Below are 17407 nucleotides of genomic sequence, written 5' to 3'. Positions count from 1 at the left end.
ATAATAACAGCGTCTGGATTCTGGAGACATTGATGAGGAAAACGGAGCATAGTATTCATAGCAAGGCCTAGCTACAGAGATACAGTATGTATAATGAGCATCTTACCTCACCATTATCAACACACTGTGTCTGCTTTCATCACCTTTGGTCCTGTAAATCCTCACATTTTGCATAACAGCATTACGGTGTAACTGCTCGGTTTTATTACCCGGTTCTCCAGGTTCTGTATCTGTAATGGACATTGAAGCTCTTAAGCAGGCTTCTTCGTAAAGGTCACTTCAGAGGTAGAACTTAACACGTGTGCTGTGGGAGGTCTTGCCACAGGCACCTTTGGGAATTGCCTGGGGTGTCAGCGTCTGGAGGGTGAAGTAGATGGATATTTAACCTATAGCCTACAGCCCAAGATCAGTTTTCATCAGGATTATAGTACGGAGTTGAGTGAGGCAGGGTTGTTTCCCATGCTCCACCGATCAACAATCATACAAAGGAAAACATTCTGCTTTTAAAATCAGTGACATCAGCAGTAGTGATGGAAATTAGTGATCCGATGACTTAAATCTAAGTTTCATCTAAGTCAGCAGCATCTATAACCAACACTGTGGTTGGAAACAAATCCTATTTGCCAAACCACAATGAATGTGGTGAGTTGTTGACTTGCATGTGACCACGACAGGTATGAACCACCCACCCATGACTTACAATTCATACAAAGGGAACTCACCAAATTGTACATAGGACACCAAGTGAGCCAGGATCATCACTAGTTGCATAATCAAATACATAAATACCTTTGCTTGATGCTTAATACAACTTACATAAATCTTTGTTGTTAAAGATGTTCTTATGACTTAGACTTAGTGTTGGTAACATGTTACAGTATGCTACATGTTAGTTATGTACCAGGACCAAGCAGAGAACCCTTTTAAGAGATATGATGTGGACAGTAGAATTGGGTTATATAATGAAGTTAATTGTGTTTTGTATCAACCCTTCTCGCCCGCAGAGAGCTTGCTTGCTTTAACCCGTATTGCTCTGCAAATGGTATTTCTGATTAAGAAAAAGGATCAGTTCATCTAATTTACAAATATATATTTTTCTCCATCACTTCGCTTACACCCAACAATCTCCTACTAGCATATGTGCCCCCAAATGCACCCTGACACGTGTTCACACACACACACACACACAGAGGGAGAGAGAGAGGGAGAGAGAGAGAGGGAGAGAGAGGGAGAGAGAGAGAGAGGGGGGAGGAAGAGAGAAAGGGAGAGAGAGAGGGAGAGAGAGACAAACAGACAAACAAATGCCGAGACAGATGACCATAGAAAACAGAGCTCAGTGTTATCATCTGACATCACCATATTCAATACACACATACTGTAACTCAAATAACTTTATCGTAACTAACAATGACTACCGATATCTAGCAGTGAGCAGAGAAAGAAATAAGGCAGAGTTGCCGAGGTGACTGAATTCACAAGAATTTTAACTGGCAGCTTGTGTGGCAGTGGTACAAGTGGCAACCCCTGTTTACGCACACCCTCAGAGACGAAAACAACCTCAGACCGAAGAGCTTCTTGAGAATGGTATCAAGCCGGGATATTACCCGTTTAAGAGCCGCTGCCGCGATCCAGGCGGCATGCCATGTGTTGACCGAGAGGCTACTGTCCCAGTATGGGACAATTATCCTCATCGTCAGCATTCCAGCCCAAATCCAGCACTGCTTAAGGGCCGGATCTAGGGTTGGAGAGAGCTTGGTCGCCGTCCAGAGAACTGTGGGGATGTTTTCCACCAAAATACCTCACATGTACTCCACATGCCTCACGAGGAGGAGGAGGAGGAGGAGGAGGAGGAGGAGGAGGAGGAGAGGCTGCCCAGGAAGCTGGAAGACGGGGGAGCAATGAGGTTGCACCCGAGATAATCTTTTCCCTATGTGCCGTAGGAGGTGTTTAGAAAAACAGGCAATTTCATGGGCTGACACCCTTTCCCCCTCTGCACACTTAGAGCCCTCTCTTGCCCTTAACCTGCCCTTTATCCCTCAGTAAATGCCCTTTCCTTGACTAATTTTCCCAGGATTACACTCACATAGGCACACAGTCAAAAGTGTCCAAGGTATTTAGACACAGTGTATCTACATTTCATTGCAGACATTGATTTTATTTTAGGTAACGAGACATGACAATTATAGCTAGAATATCAATTTATCAATTCTACACCCATTACTCCAGTATGATCAAGAGACAGGGTGCAAGATGTCAAATAGCATGTATTTATTATCAGAAGTTCACTATGAAATCACACCACAGTGGAATGTTGTTGTAATATATCAAATGTAACACTGCAATATGAAATAAAGGGCAGACTAAAAGCTATTCAGAGACAACTGTAGTGGAGGGAGGGCAATCTCTTAAATCTTTACAGCTAAAACCTTTTTGTAACCCATGACCAGACTCCATAATTGGCTGTGAGTTTTTAGGAATAGGCTTGATGAGGATGGCGTGTAAAACTAAGACTAATGATTTCAGTCTGCCAATGTCTCACAGGTTAAGGTCAAACATATTAGAGAGGTTGTAACCTATGATTTAAAGGTCCATATTTTCTCAACAATTTCAAATAATGACTGAACACCATCTCATTATAAAACCATATACATTAATTGTCACAGTAATAACTTTTATTTTTGCTAATAAAGTTGGCCTAAACCAACGGTCAAGTTTATCTGAAGGTCGTTTCACATAGCCATAAGTATGCGCTGACAATAAGAGCTCAACAGAGCTTTGGCAAGCCTGGGACAACAGTCTGACCTCAAAAGCCAGCAGTTGACTAAATCCATGACATTCTTATGCAGCATTTCTCCCCCTCGGCTAAATCAGTGGTTTCCATAATAATCAATACCCCGAACCTTGTGGTTTCTTCATCTCGGGAGGTTTCAGGGTGATAAAGTGAAAAATAATGTACAACTATTCATGAAGTAGTTTGAGCACAACGTCCATGAACGTTCCATGAATCCAGCGCAGAAATGGAACCACTCTGTACGTTCCAAGTCCTTACAAACATTTAAAAACACAACTTAGACACTCGCATTCACACACACACATGCGCACACACACACACACACACACACACACACACACACACACACACACACACACACACACACACACACACACACACACATAGACACATACACAAACTCACATGGACCAAGTCTCAAGCTCTGCCCAAGCAAAATCCTATGTGGTTAACCTCTAATATACTAGCCCAGCAGTGAGCTGTAGCACAAACCTCCAGATATCAAATCCCAAAAGCTTACAGCTGAAACTGATGCAACACCAGCCAAGAAGAAGCCAGCAGACCACTGCATTTATCTAACAGGCACATCGCTCTTATAGCTAACAAAGGACTTCCGCCCAAAACATTCTGGGTTCCAGAGGAAACAGGGTGATACCCCTTTATTGAGTGCAAATTAAAGCCAGGGTGTGTGTGTAAATATACAAGTGATATGTATGTATATACATATCTATATTAGTCACATTAAGGGGTTTTGAGGATTTCCCCAACATTAGTCCCGGTCATGAAACTCTAGGGCCTAGATCTAAATCTAAATGAATAAACATAACACATCATATGTTAAGATGTTCTGTTGGGTCAAAAAGCCTGCATGAGAATGAGAAACAGACAAAGAAAGAGAAAAATATGGAAAACTGTCAGAAACATGTCTTCAATCAGGAATCCCTGTAAATAACTGAAAATGACAATCCGAAAATTGTCACACTATAAGGTCAATGCAACACAGAAATGGTCTGATGGATCACAATTACCACACATTCTTTAGTTTATTGTTCATCTCTGCTTCAGGTCATAAAGTAATGAAAGTTCAGAAATGTGCAGTTTAGCTAAATGTGGCCAAAGCGTCTCATTTATGTCTCAATATGAGCAACGGTTACATTCATAAACCTTATTGCTTCTAAAAACGTTCCCCTATTCCAATTAACTGATGAAAACTGGAACAGGAATCAACAACAGAGCGTCTTGTATACAACCTCTGCTAAAACATGCTATAGTGCACAACCATTCCTCTCACCAAATGAGAACCAGCTGGTGCACAATTTGCTGTGCACAGAGGAAGATATGGTAAAATTGACTATAACACTATCATTATGAACCCACGTTAGCATCATTTGTCATTCAAATGGGCACGTATGCCTCCCTGATATCTCAACTAAGAGAAAGGCAAACAAATTGCACAGCAAAGGTAACTGTGCAGTACTGGAAATTAAATCATGTTCCTTTCTTGGAAGACTTCATAGCAGTGACAGATCTGGTGCTGTTTGAAGGCAATGTTCATATCCGCCCTTCAAAGACAAAGACACAGACACAGTGTGACGCTGGTGCGGAGTTGGACCCAGACGCACGGCCCACGGCAGAGTTCAAACACAAAGAGGAGTCTTTAATTACCTACAGGGAACGGTGCAATGGTACAGCGTAATCCTAACATAAACACGAACAACGACAGACGATGAACTGGTCAAACACAAGGTTCTAAAATAAACAGAGAAACTAAAAAGGGAAAACAGATCATTGGACTAGAGCAACGGGGGGCAGGTGAAATCAATTCAAACAAAAGCACGTGACCATACAAAGAAAAGCACATGGCGACCAAGAAAGCAAACAAAAGCACATGGCTATGTGAACAGAATAAAAGTCCATAAACACGGTCCAGACCATGAAAAACATGACACACAGATGACAGTGACACAAGTGTTCACTGATTGAAAGGACACATGGCTTGACACGAGCCTGGACCACGTTGCCTTAGGATCTCAGGTCTGAGAACATGCGTCTGGAATAACAGCCACAATTAAATATCAAGCAGACGCTATATCTGACGGTCACGCAAGGTTTCTACAGTCGACTGGAGCTTTTTCATTGTTTCCAGATCGTTCTCTCTGCCCATACATTAAGTCACATGCACTATGGAACCTGACACAGAATTGTGGCAGTGTTCAAAGTGCAGTTGGTATGTTTGTGGTTTAGAGCACTTTCTTATATTTAATTTTATTTAGCTATAAACATGCCATTACCACCTACACAACATGTGGTGTAGGGCAAAGATCACATATGCGCACCACATATCTCCAAGAAAGCACTAGGGTGCATTTCATTTGTTGCTAATAAAATATTTTAATTCAGCAAACTTAATTGCCTGCTACACTATACCATTAGAGGTATTTATATACATCTTTGACTCTATGAAAGTAACAGAACAAAGCAAAAAAACACTACACTTTTGCTACAGCCACAACAAACCAATAATAATAAATATCAGTACTATAAACAAATCTTGATATTGATCTGATTGCTCAGGGTAATCAGATAGAGGCAATTCCCTGTGTATGCATCTTAATACTGAATATCAGAGAACCAGGGAACTTGGGAAATTCAGACAGTTGCCTGTGGATCCATCAGATCTATCTGATACTACAGTCACATCTGAACCAGGTCAGGCATTAGCATACTGGATTTTGGAGTAAATAATATCCTTCTTGTTTTGGCAAAATACTTTAATGGCATGGCTGTCTCCAGTTCTTCCATCTTTTCAAGCTGTGAACAAGACAGATGATCGTTTGTCCAAGAGGCTTCAATATAACGACTACTAAAGAATCTCCAGTTGCTTTCGTACCGAGTCTGGCAGCTCATGAAGGCTCATGAAGGTGATCAAAAGAAAACAAATTAGATTAAAGAGCTTAAAATGTATACTAATAAGCCAAGTTAGCTTAGTTAGCCTATTTAGACTCAGTTGATGTATGATCCACCCCCACCCCCAATCTTTCAAAGCTATACTGTTTTAATTGGTAGGGTCTAGCGGAGGTCTTGTAGGGCCTCTCTTGCAGGGTCGGTTTGTGCATACCTTCATCACATTTGGTCCATTGGTTCCAGCCTCCTTATCACCAAAGTCTGACAGGTTTTCAAAAAAAGGCCTAGGGAAAAGACACATAAATAACTTTCTTTGATGTGCAGGCTATGTTAATACATTGCATCTGATTCATAATGGTTCACAGGCCTGAAGTAACCAGTAACATAGCCTAAAATGACAATGGTGAAACTGCCAGTGGATTACAGGTTGCAGCCTGGATTAGTCATCCCATTTTGGTGTTTCTGAGTGAGAGTGCCACCTTGGGGTTAATAGGAGAAATGCACTTGTGCTGGGCTTTTAATCTTCACAGGCTACATTTCATGCATGGGCAAAACCTGAAGGCGAGACGCAATTTCCATAGCCGGGGTGGGAATAAATCACTTGCACTATATTTTATGCACGTATGACTACTCATCGATTCGTATCTCTTTGCCCTTTTCTCCCCATTCTTGACAAACAGCTGTGACCGGAACGTACTGGGGCCTGGTCTGGCACAGATCATTCAAATTCGTTCCATAATCAAATATAGCGATATGGGGCACTGAGCCTATATTCTGTGAATTCCTCAACTCTATGTTGTGGTAAGAGACTAGATAAATGGAGAAAAACATCCAAATGAGATCCTGCATGTTGAGTTTTGCAAAAAAAATGTTTTTAAAAAGGCCAATCACATTCTGGAAACACCTTCTGTGACCCACACTCTTCCCATTATTAAGCCTTCTAATACCAAGAGTTGAGCAAAGTTAATATCTCTCCTACCAATCTGGTCCTCAGCCATCCTGTTCCACTTACACATACTAACACAAGGCTAGGCCCAAACTACACAACATATTCGGCTTGAACTAATTTCCTCAAACCTAAACGACAATTATTACAAGTATTGGCAATCCAAAACAAAATGTAAGATGCAATGCTATTTGACCCTAGACAGAGAGCACTCATTAGCAGATTACCTAACTAAAATAAAAGAAACAAATCTGAGATGTATACTGCTGAAATACAGACTCAGTGAGCACCGCTTAGCAGTAGAAACTGGCAGACACAAAAAAAACCTTGGCTGCTAAGAGACAAACGTCTGTGGTAGTAGTGCAAAGACAATTCATTTGAGACAGAGCTGCACTTTTTAACAGTGCAAAACATTCCAATTAATCCGTGATTGCTTTTTCTCAAAACTTGATGCTTTACCAAACCACAGTAAATTGCCCTACTTATTGGGTGAAGACACAGTGAACAGTAGCCTACTACAGCTGCATAATATGTTCTCACTTGCACATCCGAGGGACACTGAATGATACACATATTCACACACACATTTCCTTTTTAGCCAAGAAAGCCTAAGACCACAGACACACTCAAGCACAGAGACTCATTAATGCACACGCACACACGTACACACACATACAGATTCAGTCGTCCTAACTATTCTACTGCTTTAAATGAAAATAAATGAATAACGATAACAATGATAATAATAGTTAAATAAGAAATAACCAGTAAGTACTATTGGTAACTGATTACCAATCGATTGGTAACGACAGTAACCAATAGTACTTACTGGTTATTTCTTATTTAACTATTTAACTATTATTATCATTGTTATTCATTTATTTTCATTTAAAGCAGTAACATATTTAGGCATATAGGTTATACTGCACCATTATATTCTGATTCTGTAGGCCTATATGCCTAAATATGTTCTGATTTCTTGTTCTGTATAGTTTGACTGCTTTGACAATACAAGTGCCTATTTGCCATGCCAATAAAGCACTTCTGAATTTGAATTAGAAAGAAGTCACGTCTTTTCAGGGTCCTCTCGTCCTGTTCAGACCTCAGAGCGGTTGCCATGGCAACATCACGCTACATGAGAAGAAACCTTGGCAGCCCTGAACCACAACTCGCTGACCCACGGGAATGTCTAACCTGAGACATGTCAAAAAGTAAGGTATGGAAAACACGTGCAAAGCTACTTTTTACTGTTAAACAGCTGTTTTGATTGTTTAACGCTGGTGCTACTAGCCAAGGCATGATAACACACTTGTACTGTCGGTGGATTGTTCGAAGAAGACAACTGCGAGCATCGTGGTGTCTGGCTGCAAGCCTTTTATTTTGAAAGTAAACCGGGAGGAAACACTGATACAAACTGGGGAAAGCGAGAGACAGGTTTAACCATAGATAGACCTATATATTGTCTATGGGTCTAACCATACAAATAATAACATCTGCCTAGCCTTCCATTGACATCCATTCATTTCGGTCTTTTTGACATCAAATAAGTTTACTTCGGAAGCGTTCTTTCTGTTGACATGACCGTTGTTATTTTCTAGAGAAACACAACACTATATGACCAGTCCAATAACTCACTTTATGGCCGCGTAATAAACGTTTCTCTCTAATAATGTTAGAAATGTACGTCGCAAACCTGACGCAAATCGTTTTTTTTGTGGCGAAGTAATGAGAAACTACAATGAATATGTCGTATAGATGACGTCACCGGTATGCGCGGCTCACTGACCTGATCAAAATGCCTATTTGTATTGCCTGGTTGGCTGAATAATTTTGTCATAGCACAAAAATGCATACCCCGTGGTGATAACCATCTGGGTATGTACAGTTACTCACAGGGAGAGCTGACAGGTGGCATCAGGGCTACAGTGAGCAGGGCACATGACTTGAGTTGTAGTCCGTTTATGAAAGGTGCAATTAAATATACAAAAATATCATATATATGATTTGTTTGTTTTAATATTTATATACATATATATATACGGGAGCTCCCCACAGTCTTTCACCGCTAATCCCCTGCATGTTACAATAGTCTTAGTCACCACCACATTAGCATGCAAATGCCAGGTATAACTTAACGTTACATGTGTCAGTTTTGTATTTACATGCATCGTAGGTGTTTTTAATAATGTGTTAATCAGTTTTGTACTTCTTGGTCTTGCAGACTGGAGGATACAAAGGTCCTTATGCTTATCAGAAGAAAAAAGATGGGTGAGTTTTATGTTTGATATATTACATCTTTATATTCAAAACAAGTGAATAAATATACTTGTTTATTCTGAATTGTATGGCATGAAAAATATTTTTATACTGCATTTCGCCTCAGGGAGTTAAGGAGCACTGTAAGGTACAAATGTGGATTAACCAACACAATTCAGGACGTCCTGCGTCAAAGGCCTGGATGGGTAGAGGTCAAAGAGTAGGCTAAGTATTTTTTTTTTTAGATATTACTGCTTTATTTATTTTGTGGTCAAACCAATAGCAAGCTGCTATATTCCAGTCAGCCCTTACACAGCCCTTACTTTCAGTGATGCTGAATGGGACTTCAACTGGTGTGATGTTGGATGGCTACGAGAGAACTATGATCATTCCTACATGGAGGAACATGTGCGAATATGCCACTTTCGCAACCACTATGAAGTAAGAAGTCATGTCTTTTTGAGTTTAACATCTCTGTCATCATTAATGATGACATCTGTTTCTTGTTTGCATGGCAACCACAACTCAAAACGATGCATTCTCTGTGTGCACAGTAAGTCGCTATAGACCTAGAGGGTCTTTCCTTGGCTTCCTCTCTTGTCTTGTTTCAGCTTACAAGGAAAAACCTCATGGTGAAGAACCTGAAAAGGTACCGGAAATTCCTGGAGCGAGAGTCTGGCCGCTTGGAAGCGGCGAAATGCGACTTCTTCCCGCGTACCTTTGAACTGCCCAGCGAGTACCATCTCTTCGTGGAGGAGTTCAAACGGAGCCCGGGCAACACCTGGATCATGAAGCCGGTGAGGATAAATCATCTGTAAGTTAAACTCAGCGGGTGTTATCAATGCATGCTCCTGGAAGTCTGTCTCACTGTGATGCACCCCATTCCTTTCTGCTTACAGGTGGCTCGATCTCAGGGGAAAGGCATATTTCTTTTCCGTAAGCTGAAAGACATAATGGACTGGAAAAAGGTAAAGCTGCAAACCTTTATATAAAAATAGTCATTGATGTATGCTTAATGCACATGTTTATGAAACTTGCACTCAACAGCTAAAATCTGTGTCCACTCACCCACAGATGGGTGAACAGATGGAAATTCACATCCCTAAATCTATTTTTTTGGCCCCAGTGTCAGTTCAATGCACATGAAACTGTGAAATAGCTAGCCTTTGTTCGAAACGTAAATTGTCTTTAAAAAAAAAAAAAAAAACAGAAAGCAAAAGTCTTTCAGGTAACACGCACGCATGCACGCACGCACGCAAGCACGCACACACACACACACACACACACACACACACACACACACACACACACACACAGACATACACACACACAGACACAGACACTACTTTACACTACATTACTTTTTACCATCATCACACACATTCTTCAAACAGTGTTTCTATTCTGCTGATGAGTCAGACCCTCTTGTGTGTAACTGAGGCCGGCCAACTCACGGATGACTAGTAACTCACATCAGTACTTCTGTTTCAGATTAGTGCCACTCACTCACATCAATTTTCAATTTGTTTAAGGAAATTGATGAGGAAAGAGATGAAACTCAGTTCAAAAAGCCCACCCCCCCCCTCGCGCACTTAGGAATTTAGATATCATTGTTTTAGTCTGTTGAGTAGTCACGCTTTTATGCTTCCTTCTTGTTTAAGGATGGAACGCGGTCAGAAGAGCAAAGAGACGAAACTCAGGTTGAGAGCTATGTTTCCCAACGCTACATTGAGAACCCCTACCTTATTAGCGGTACTATTCCATCGCCATTTACACCACACACAGTTAAAGGAGCATTCGGTGATTTTTGTTGTGAAAAAAACCCTTAATGACATAAATAATTGTTCAATTTAATATTTTTCAACTACTTACTGCACTATCTACAAATACTGTATAAGTACATGCCTTTCTATTAGGCTTATCCTGGTTTTAATGAGTATGACACTGACTTAATAAAAATATCTGTTTTCAGGAAGGAAGTTTGATCTGAGAGTCTACATTCTGGTAACATCTGTACGTTCAACCCATGACCAATGTCTTTGTCTAAAGCATTGAGCACTTGGCGCTAAGAGCTTAAAGTATAGCCTTTTTTTAAATGCTGTGTTCTAGTGCTTCAGTACAACATCATAGTAAACTCACTTTGATCTTCTCAAGTTGACCATTGGCTTCTAAGAAACTCTTTGATTTTGCCTTCGTGTACATGGCTTCTGACTCTCTGGGTCCTTCAGTACATTCCTTTGAAGGCCTGGTTGTATCGAGACGGCTTCGCTCGCTTCTCCAGCACACGCTTCTCTCTCAGCAGCATTGATGATCAGTGTATCCTTCTGGTTGATTCCTTCCTGTTTTGTCTGACAAACATTCCTCTGTCTTTTGTTCTATGTTTTTTTTTTTTGTATTATTATTTTTTTTAATGAAACAGGAAATTCGGTTTGTCTAAACATATTTTCCTCTCTTTGTGACTTGGGTTACTTGTGACTGAGGTTGGACATGTAACATGAGGTTCAGTTACGTGATGTTTTTGTTGAAGTTATGGTATGAAGTTATGGGTACAGAATGTTTTGTTTTCAACCTTAACATAAACACTCACAGATGTCCATCTCACCAATGTGGCAGTACAGAAAACAGCTCCAGATTATGACCCAGAAAAGGTCTGTTAACATGCATCAAAATATGATCTGATTAATTTGTTTTTAGATTAATTAGACACTTGTTAGGAGATACTGTAGATGCACTACATAAAGTCAAATGTGAGAAAGAAAATACAAATAACTGAAAATGTTATAACCTTACACCACTGTTCTGCTAACACACATGAGCAATATGTGTGTAATTTAAGTTCCTAGTATGCTTACAGGGTTGCAAATGGGAGATTCAGAAGCTGCGTCGGTATTTGACCGCAAAGCACGGCTCAGAAACCGTAGAATCTCTCTTCAAGGAAATAGACAACATATTTGTGCGCAGCCTACAGAGTGTGCAGAAGGTCATCATCAACGACAAGCACTGCTTCGAGTTGTATGGATATGACATTTTGTTGGACCAGGACCTAAAACCGTAAGCAGCTGCTGTCTTTCGTTTTCTTTTCACGGGCCTATTCTCCTGTTATGGTTTATAGAAATTGCACCTAAGTCTTATAGAAATGCGATGACAGGCCACTGAATTTGGTCTCTGTTTTGTTTCTCTAACTTTATGTTCCCCATTAAAAACATGAAAAATGTGTTGGAGACAAATGTGTGTCCTCACTGTTAGGGCCCTCTCTGTGCAGATGGTTGATTGAGGTGAACGCCTCGCCCTCTCTCACTGCCAGTAGTCAGGAGGACTACGAGATGAAGTGTCGACTGCTGGATGACACCTTGCACATTGTGGACATGGAGGGCAGGTATTTCATATGGGCGCCATGATGCCCTGAGCAATTAAGAGTCTTTGTGATTGGGTTGTCCTGTAGTATACACAGCAAAGCCTGATGTACCTTTCAATTAGGTCTTTTGATTCGATGAACCCATTTTATATGTGTAATATGAAATATAATGAGAGGAGTTCCGGTCGTTACGAGCATGGAGTAGACGCACTTACTTCACGCTCCCACCTACTTTATGAATGTAGAGAACTTAGCCCCTTTTTTCCAATGCTACGAATATTCAACTGTTAACCCCTAACAAGATGAAATATAATATAATATATAATATAATGTAAATAAATCTAGACCAGCATTTCTGAGAGATCTATATAGAGCTATAAATATCTGTTGTTTTAGACTCACAGGCCGGGAGAAGAGGGTCGGGGGTTTTGACCTGATGTGGAACGATGGGCCCGTGTACCGGGATGATGTGAACCTGGAGACACTGGGGGTCTCCTGTTTCCCTGCAAATACACATCTAGGTACTGTACTATAGAACCCATAATGTTGAACATTAACACATTGCGCCTTGTCCTTAAAATGCAAGTGCGTGCCTGACACAAATCTGAGACGCAAGAATAGCAGCAGTGCCAATAAGAGGATTAGTCGGTGATCAAACAGTATTTTTCATAGAAAATCCTGTTTAAAAAGATGTTAAGTCCAGGACGGTGTTACAGGCCTCTGTTACCTATTTTTATACCTATTTTTCACACACACCTCATAGTACACGGTGGACTGTTTCACTCTGAGCGTTTGAGGCATTTATTTTTATCACATCACCAGCTTCAGGTCTTAGGCAAGGTACGAGACACTGAGCTGTCCTATTTGGGTTTTCACAGGCTGCATCAACGACAGAGACAAACAGCTCCGGCAACTTCTGAAGCCCTTTCCTGGACAGAAGAAGACGTGAAGGAAAAAAGTGCGAACATACCGGATTTAGCCAAGATTCATTATGAATCTGAAATTAGGTGTATTTTCAAACAGTATAACATTGTAAAGTGTGTTGAGTTAAAAATTGAAATCAAGTGAAGTGTTACTGCCAGTCCGATGAACACAAAGGTCATGTATGCTTTCAGTACTCAAGCTGTACTCATAGTTCATCTCTTGTTATATAAAATATCATATATAATATAAGTTACAAGATATAAGTTACATACTAGTAGAATACAAAAATAAATACATGGAATCATGATGCCATGGAATTGTTTTATTTCAGTGTTTGAAAAGGTATCTGCATTCACAGTTCTAGATGAGAATGACACTGAGGTATTGCACTACAATCATCAGCCACACGGATGACTATGGAGATGTCCAGACTCCCTGATGAGTGTGGTACAGTAACAGCACATGTACAGTTACATTACGATGCCCGTAAGAATATGCTGCAATGCATTAGCATGGGAGATCTCAACAGGACAGTATATATCAGCGCTACTTCGACAGCATGGACATTGTATTTCATAGTAAAATAAAATTAGCAATCAAATACTAGGTACGACAGAGTCATGAACTGTCCTTACAAAAATGTGTGCATGCTAAACAAATAGGCAAGAATTTACCATTCAATTTAACCATTTCTGAGACAAGAAATGTAGTTTAGTGCAGTTATTTTCCAGTTTTTAATCTGGCATACTGTAAGTATGTACAACTAGTCTGAAAGAGCAAAATATATTGTATTTGTGGGAAATTCATTTTTATCACAATTTACTTAACACACACTACAACAAATACAGAAAAATATACATTTAACTTCATCATTATCTTGTATCAGGTCTCCATTAGTGACCAGGTCCTTCTTGCCAGTCTCAAATAAATATAGCATTGTTTATCATAAATAGACTTGTGATGTAGAAAATCCTAAAATATACATTTGGGGCATTTGCAAGTATCTACTGAAGAGCATGAACAAGGCTTTACAAATTAAAGTACGCAAGAGAGATTGAAAGCCCTTAAAATATGAATGCAGTAAATATGACTTAAAGGAAACATTACTCATCATAAAAAAACTTCCAATTCATAATACTAACCCTTAAAATAATAACTTAAATAAATAAATAACCCTTACAGTACTATGAACACTTACATTAAATAAGATGTAATACATACAGTACCATTCTTCATTCAACATGGTTTCCTAATCCTTAGGGCAGGAAAAAAAATCTTGACATTTTGGTAACCAGTAGCAACTGTAAATAGTGCACCTATGCAGCTTAAAATCAACATTCATAACTGAAAACATCCAATGTATTATGCACTACATAAAGGCTTTAAAATATGTAGTTAGAGATCATTTGACAAGACAATGACCATTCTTGGCTTTCCCACCTGGTCGTGATGCCGACAGCTTCTTGGAAGGTGGGCAGTTCTCTGGTCTTCTCCCACCAGATTTAACCCATCCAGCCTCAGTCCCCTGTCTGTCCCTCTCGCACCTTTTCCCAAGACTCACCTCCTGTTTGCTGGACGGGGGAGTACGCCTCTCAGAAACACTTTTTGTCCTGGTGTTGTCCCTCGGCTTGTCGGCCTCCTGCCCCTTCCCTCCACGGCCTTTCCTGCTGGAAGCGGGCACGGGCTTACCGTTGGCACCAGAATCTTGAGATGGCCGCCGGATGTTGCCAGTGGCCTGCACCTGCCTCAGGTGACTCTTGCCCATCTGGGGACTGCCGGGGTCTCTCTGCCCACGGGCATTCAGCTTGCTATCTGACACGGTGGCACGACTCTCGCTGCTGCTCCTCTTAGGCGGCAGGGCAGGCGCAGGGGCGGGTGCCGGGGCGACCTTTCGCTCCAGGAGAGGGCTGAGGCGAGAGTGCCGGTGGTAGGCGTACGAGTAGCAGGTCCCGTTGCAGAGCGGGTAGCGGATGTGGCAGTAGGGGCAGACGGGGCGAGAGAGCTTGGCGGACGAGGGGCTGGTGAGGGAGGAGAGAACTGCGAAGGGAATGCCCTGCTGGTTCTGACGGAGACATTTGGGGGAGTTCAGACGGGTCGGGGGTGCTGTGTGGGGCCTCGGGCGACCGGAGCCCATGGGGGAGGAACCGGCAGGTTGGCCACGTGGACGCATGGTTGGGGCTGCTGGTCGGCCACTGTCAGCCTGGACGGTCTGGATCTGGTGCCACTCCAGCTGCAGCAGGCGCTCCAGGTACTTCTCCAGCTGGCCCACGGGCCTGGGCCGAGGGGCGCCCTTCCCCTCCGTGTTCAGGAAGACGGCGAGCTGCCTCAGGCTCCAAGTGTTAAACGGTGGGGGCAGGAAGTCAGGGTAGTCATAGTTGCTGCTGTCGTTGTTGTCGTGGTCCAACAGCCCCATCCTGGGCCCTGGGATGTCAGGAAGTAGGTCGACAGAATTGATGACTTCCGCGCGCAGGTTGAGCTGAGGTGGCGTGCAGGGTGAGGGCAGCACGGGCAGCCTCTCCGAGTCTGATAAATCACTGGCACTGTCCATGTCATCCTCCTTTGCCTCAAACAAGTGCAGGGACTCCAGGGTCTGCAGCTTCTGCAGTGCCTTGTGGTGCAGCACGGCCTGAGGCGCCAGAGGCAGGGACAGATCGCGGCGGCTCTTCACCTGGGCCGCGTGGTTCCTCTCCGCCTCGCCGCAGCACACGGGTTGCTGGGCCAGCATGTGTCGCCTCTCCTCAGGCCCGGACATCTGTGCCCGTCTCTGCTGCTGAGACTTCCCATCGCTCTCTGCCTGTGGTCTGGAAGAAACATATCCGTGTACATTATATTTATCTTTCAAAAAGAAAAAAAATTACGTGAAATGACTGGTTCACTTAGAGATTAGCTCACTTTGGTAGTTTTCGGTTGCCAGTGAGAGGACTAAGATCAGATTTGGCTCTGTTTCCACAATGTTGTTGAGACACCTAGAAAAGTATCACATGAGTCAATATTATAATTATGACATTATTTCATTATTAAGTTCTTAAGAACCGAAATCATCCTTAATTTGACCTGTGGAAATGTGCACAATCCCATTACACGTACTTTCTCAGTCTTTGGAAAGGATTCCACATCCTGGCCATTTCTTAAAGAAGTTCCTGTCCTCTTTGAAGGCCTTTGATTCTGGTTCACCTTGCTGGCTTTCTTTGAGCTGAGTCACATAACAGATGAAAGAAGAAAATGACTTAATCTACACTGCTGTAATTAAAAAGACTTCACATCACAGCCAATATAACAAAGCATATAAGAAATCACATACCATATTGATCTTGGAAAAACGTGCATTTGGCATGAAACATATCAGTAGTCTATCTCACCTGGAATTGACCGCTCCAGAATTTTCTGCATTTTTCATGCGTATCTTGTCTTTAGCTGGCCCCCTTTTGAGCGCAGTTGACGCTTGTTCCTGCAGGATGGGTCCCATTGCGCAGTGATATGCAGGAGAAGCTTGCCCCCCTTCTTGTACTCCAAAAAAGCTTGTCCTTGCCTATTGAGGGCATGCAGTGCTGCGTTTTACGCATAGCGCTCCTTGAGCATCGGGATACCCCAGCATTTCAATAGGCGAAAAAGATGTGTAGTAATCTAGAAATCTAGAAATAACAATCAGCTCCACTAATAACAGAAAAAAATGAATACGCGCACGGCACTATTTTCCTGCCTTATCAATTGCTCCATCGTGCAGCATTATGGAACAGCTAGTTATTGTGTTGATATATTCTCAGGTTTTCACTGAAACACTAGAATTAGAGCAGAGGTATATTTTCCTTAAGTCTGAGAATACACAATGTTAATATTTCTTATATCTGACAACCTTTATGCATTGCATTTCGTTTTTTGTTTACCTGCTCCCGCTGCTCCTGCTGCTGCGACGTATGTTCGCACACCTCTGTCATGCTCGCGTCATATTTGGCGTGATGGGATTTGGAGTACCTCAGGAAAATGAATAATCAAGCTATGTCCAAAATGTAGAAACAACAACATGATTATCGCAGTTGTTTCCACAGCGACAGGTCGTCTTGAAATTGAAACCTGCGTAATATGATATACAAATGACAGGAACGTAAAGATGACACGGCGGTCCTTAGAACAACATCATTTCCCGTGTAGTTTCCCCTTAACGTGACAGAGTTCCCAAGCCAACGCGGAGGGATCTGCTATCAACGTCGCAAATGTGCTGCATGCGCAGCGT

General features: G+C 41.9%; 2 protein-coding genes across 4 annotated transcripts; one reads left to right on the top strand and one right to left on the bottom strand.

The window, feature by feature from the left end:
- Positions 1 to 7772: 7772 nt before the first annotated feature.
- On the top strand, positions 7773 to 13203 carry ttll9 (tubulin tyrosine ligase-like family, member 9). Of its 2 annotated transcripts, none has more exons than XM_012827432.2 (14): positions 7773 to 7857; positions 8863 to 8909; positions 9025 to 9117; positions 9227 to 9338; positions 9509 to 9694; positions 9797 to 9865; positions 10559 to 10649; positions 10870 to 10910; positions 11126 to 11213; positions 11487 to 11545; positions 11752 to 11948; positions 12160 to 12273; positions 12649 to 12773; positions 13131 to 13203. In XM_012827432.2, the coding sequence occupies exons 1-14, from the start codon at positions 7843 to 7845 to the stop codon at positions 13199 to 13201; spliced, it is 1308 nt and encodes a 435-aa protein (XP_012682886.1). In that variant the 5' UTR covers positions 7773 to 7842; the 3' UTR covers positions 13202 to 13203. The 2 variants fall into 2 exon arrangements, with proteins under 2 accessions (XP_012682886.1, XP_031422800.1); XM_031566940.1 differs by having other exon boundaries at positions 7775 to 7852.
- Positions 13204 to 13483: 280 nt separating this feature from the next.
- Positions 13484 to 17377, bottom strand: fam217ba (family with sequence similarity 217 member Ba). 2 transcript variants are annotated; one of them, XM_031566936.1, is made up of 5 exons: positions 17061 to 17377; positions 16536 to 16705; positions 16264 to 16369; positions 16069 to 16142; positions 13484 to 15977 (listed from the first exon to the last, which is right to left on the bottom strand). In XM_031566936.1, the coding sequence occupies exons 1-5, from the start codon at positions 17109 to 17111 to the stop codon at positions 14579 to 14581; spliced, it is 1800 nt and encodes a 599-aa protein (XP_031422796.1). In that variant the 5' UTR covers positions 17112 to 17377; the 3' UTR covers positions 13484 to 14578. The 2 variants fall into 2 exon arrangements, with proteins under 2 accessions (XP_031422796.1, XP_012682885.1); XM_012827431.3 differs by having other exon boundaries at positions 16536 to 16808; positions 17061 to 17375.
- Between the last annotated feature and the right edge of the window lie 30 nt (positions 17378 to 17407).

This window comes from Clupea harengus, chromosome 4 (assembly GCF_900700415.2).
Source record: "Clupea harengus chromosome 4, Ch_v2.0.2, whole genome shotgun sequence".
Taxonomy (NCBI): Eukaryota; Metazoa; Chordata; class Actinopteri; order Clupeiformes; family Clupeidae; genus Clupea; species Clupea harengus.
The sequence above is the reverse complement of the archived record's forward strand: the minus strand, read 5'-3'. Positions and strand labels throughout refer to the sequence as shown.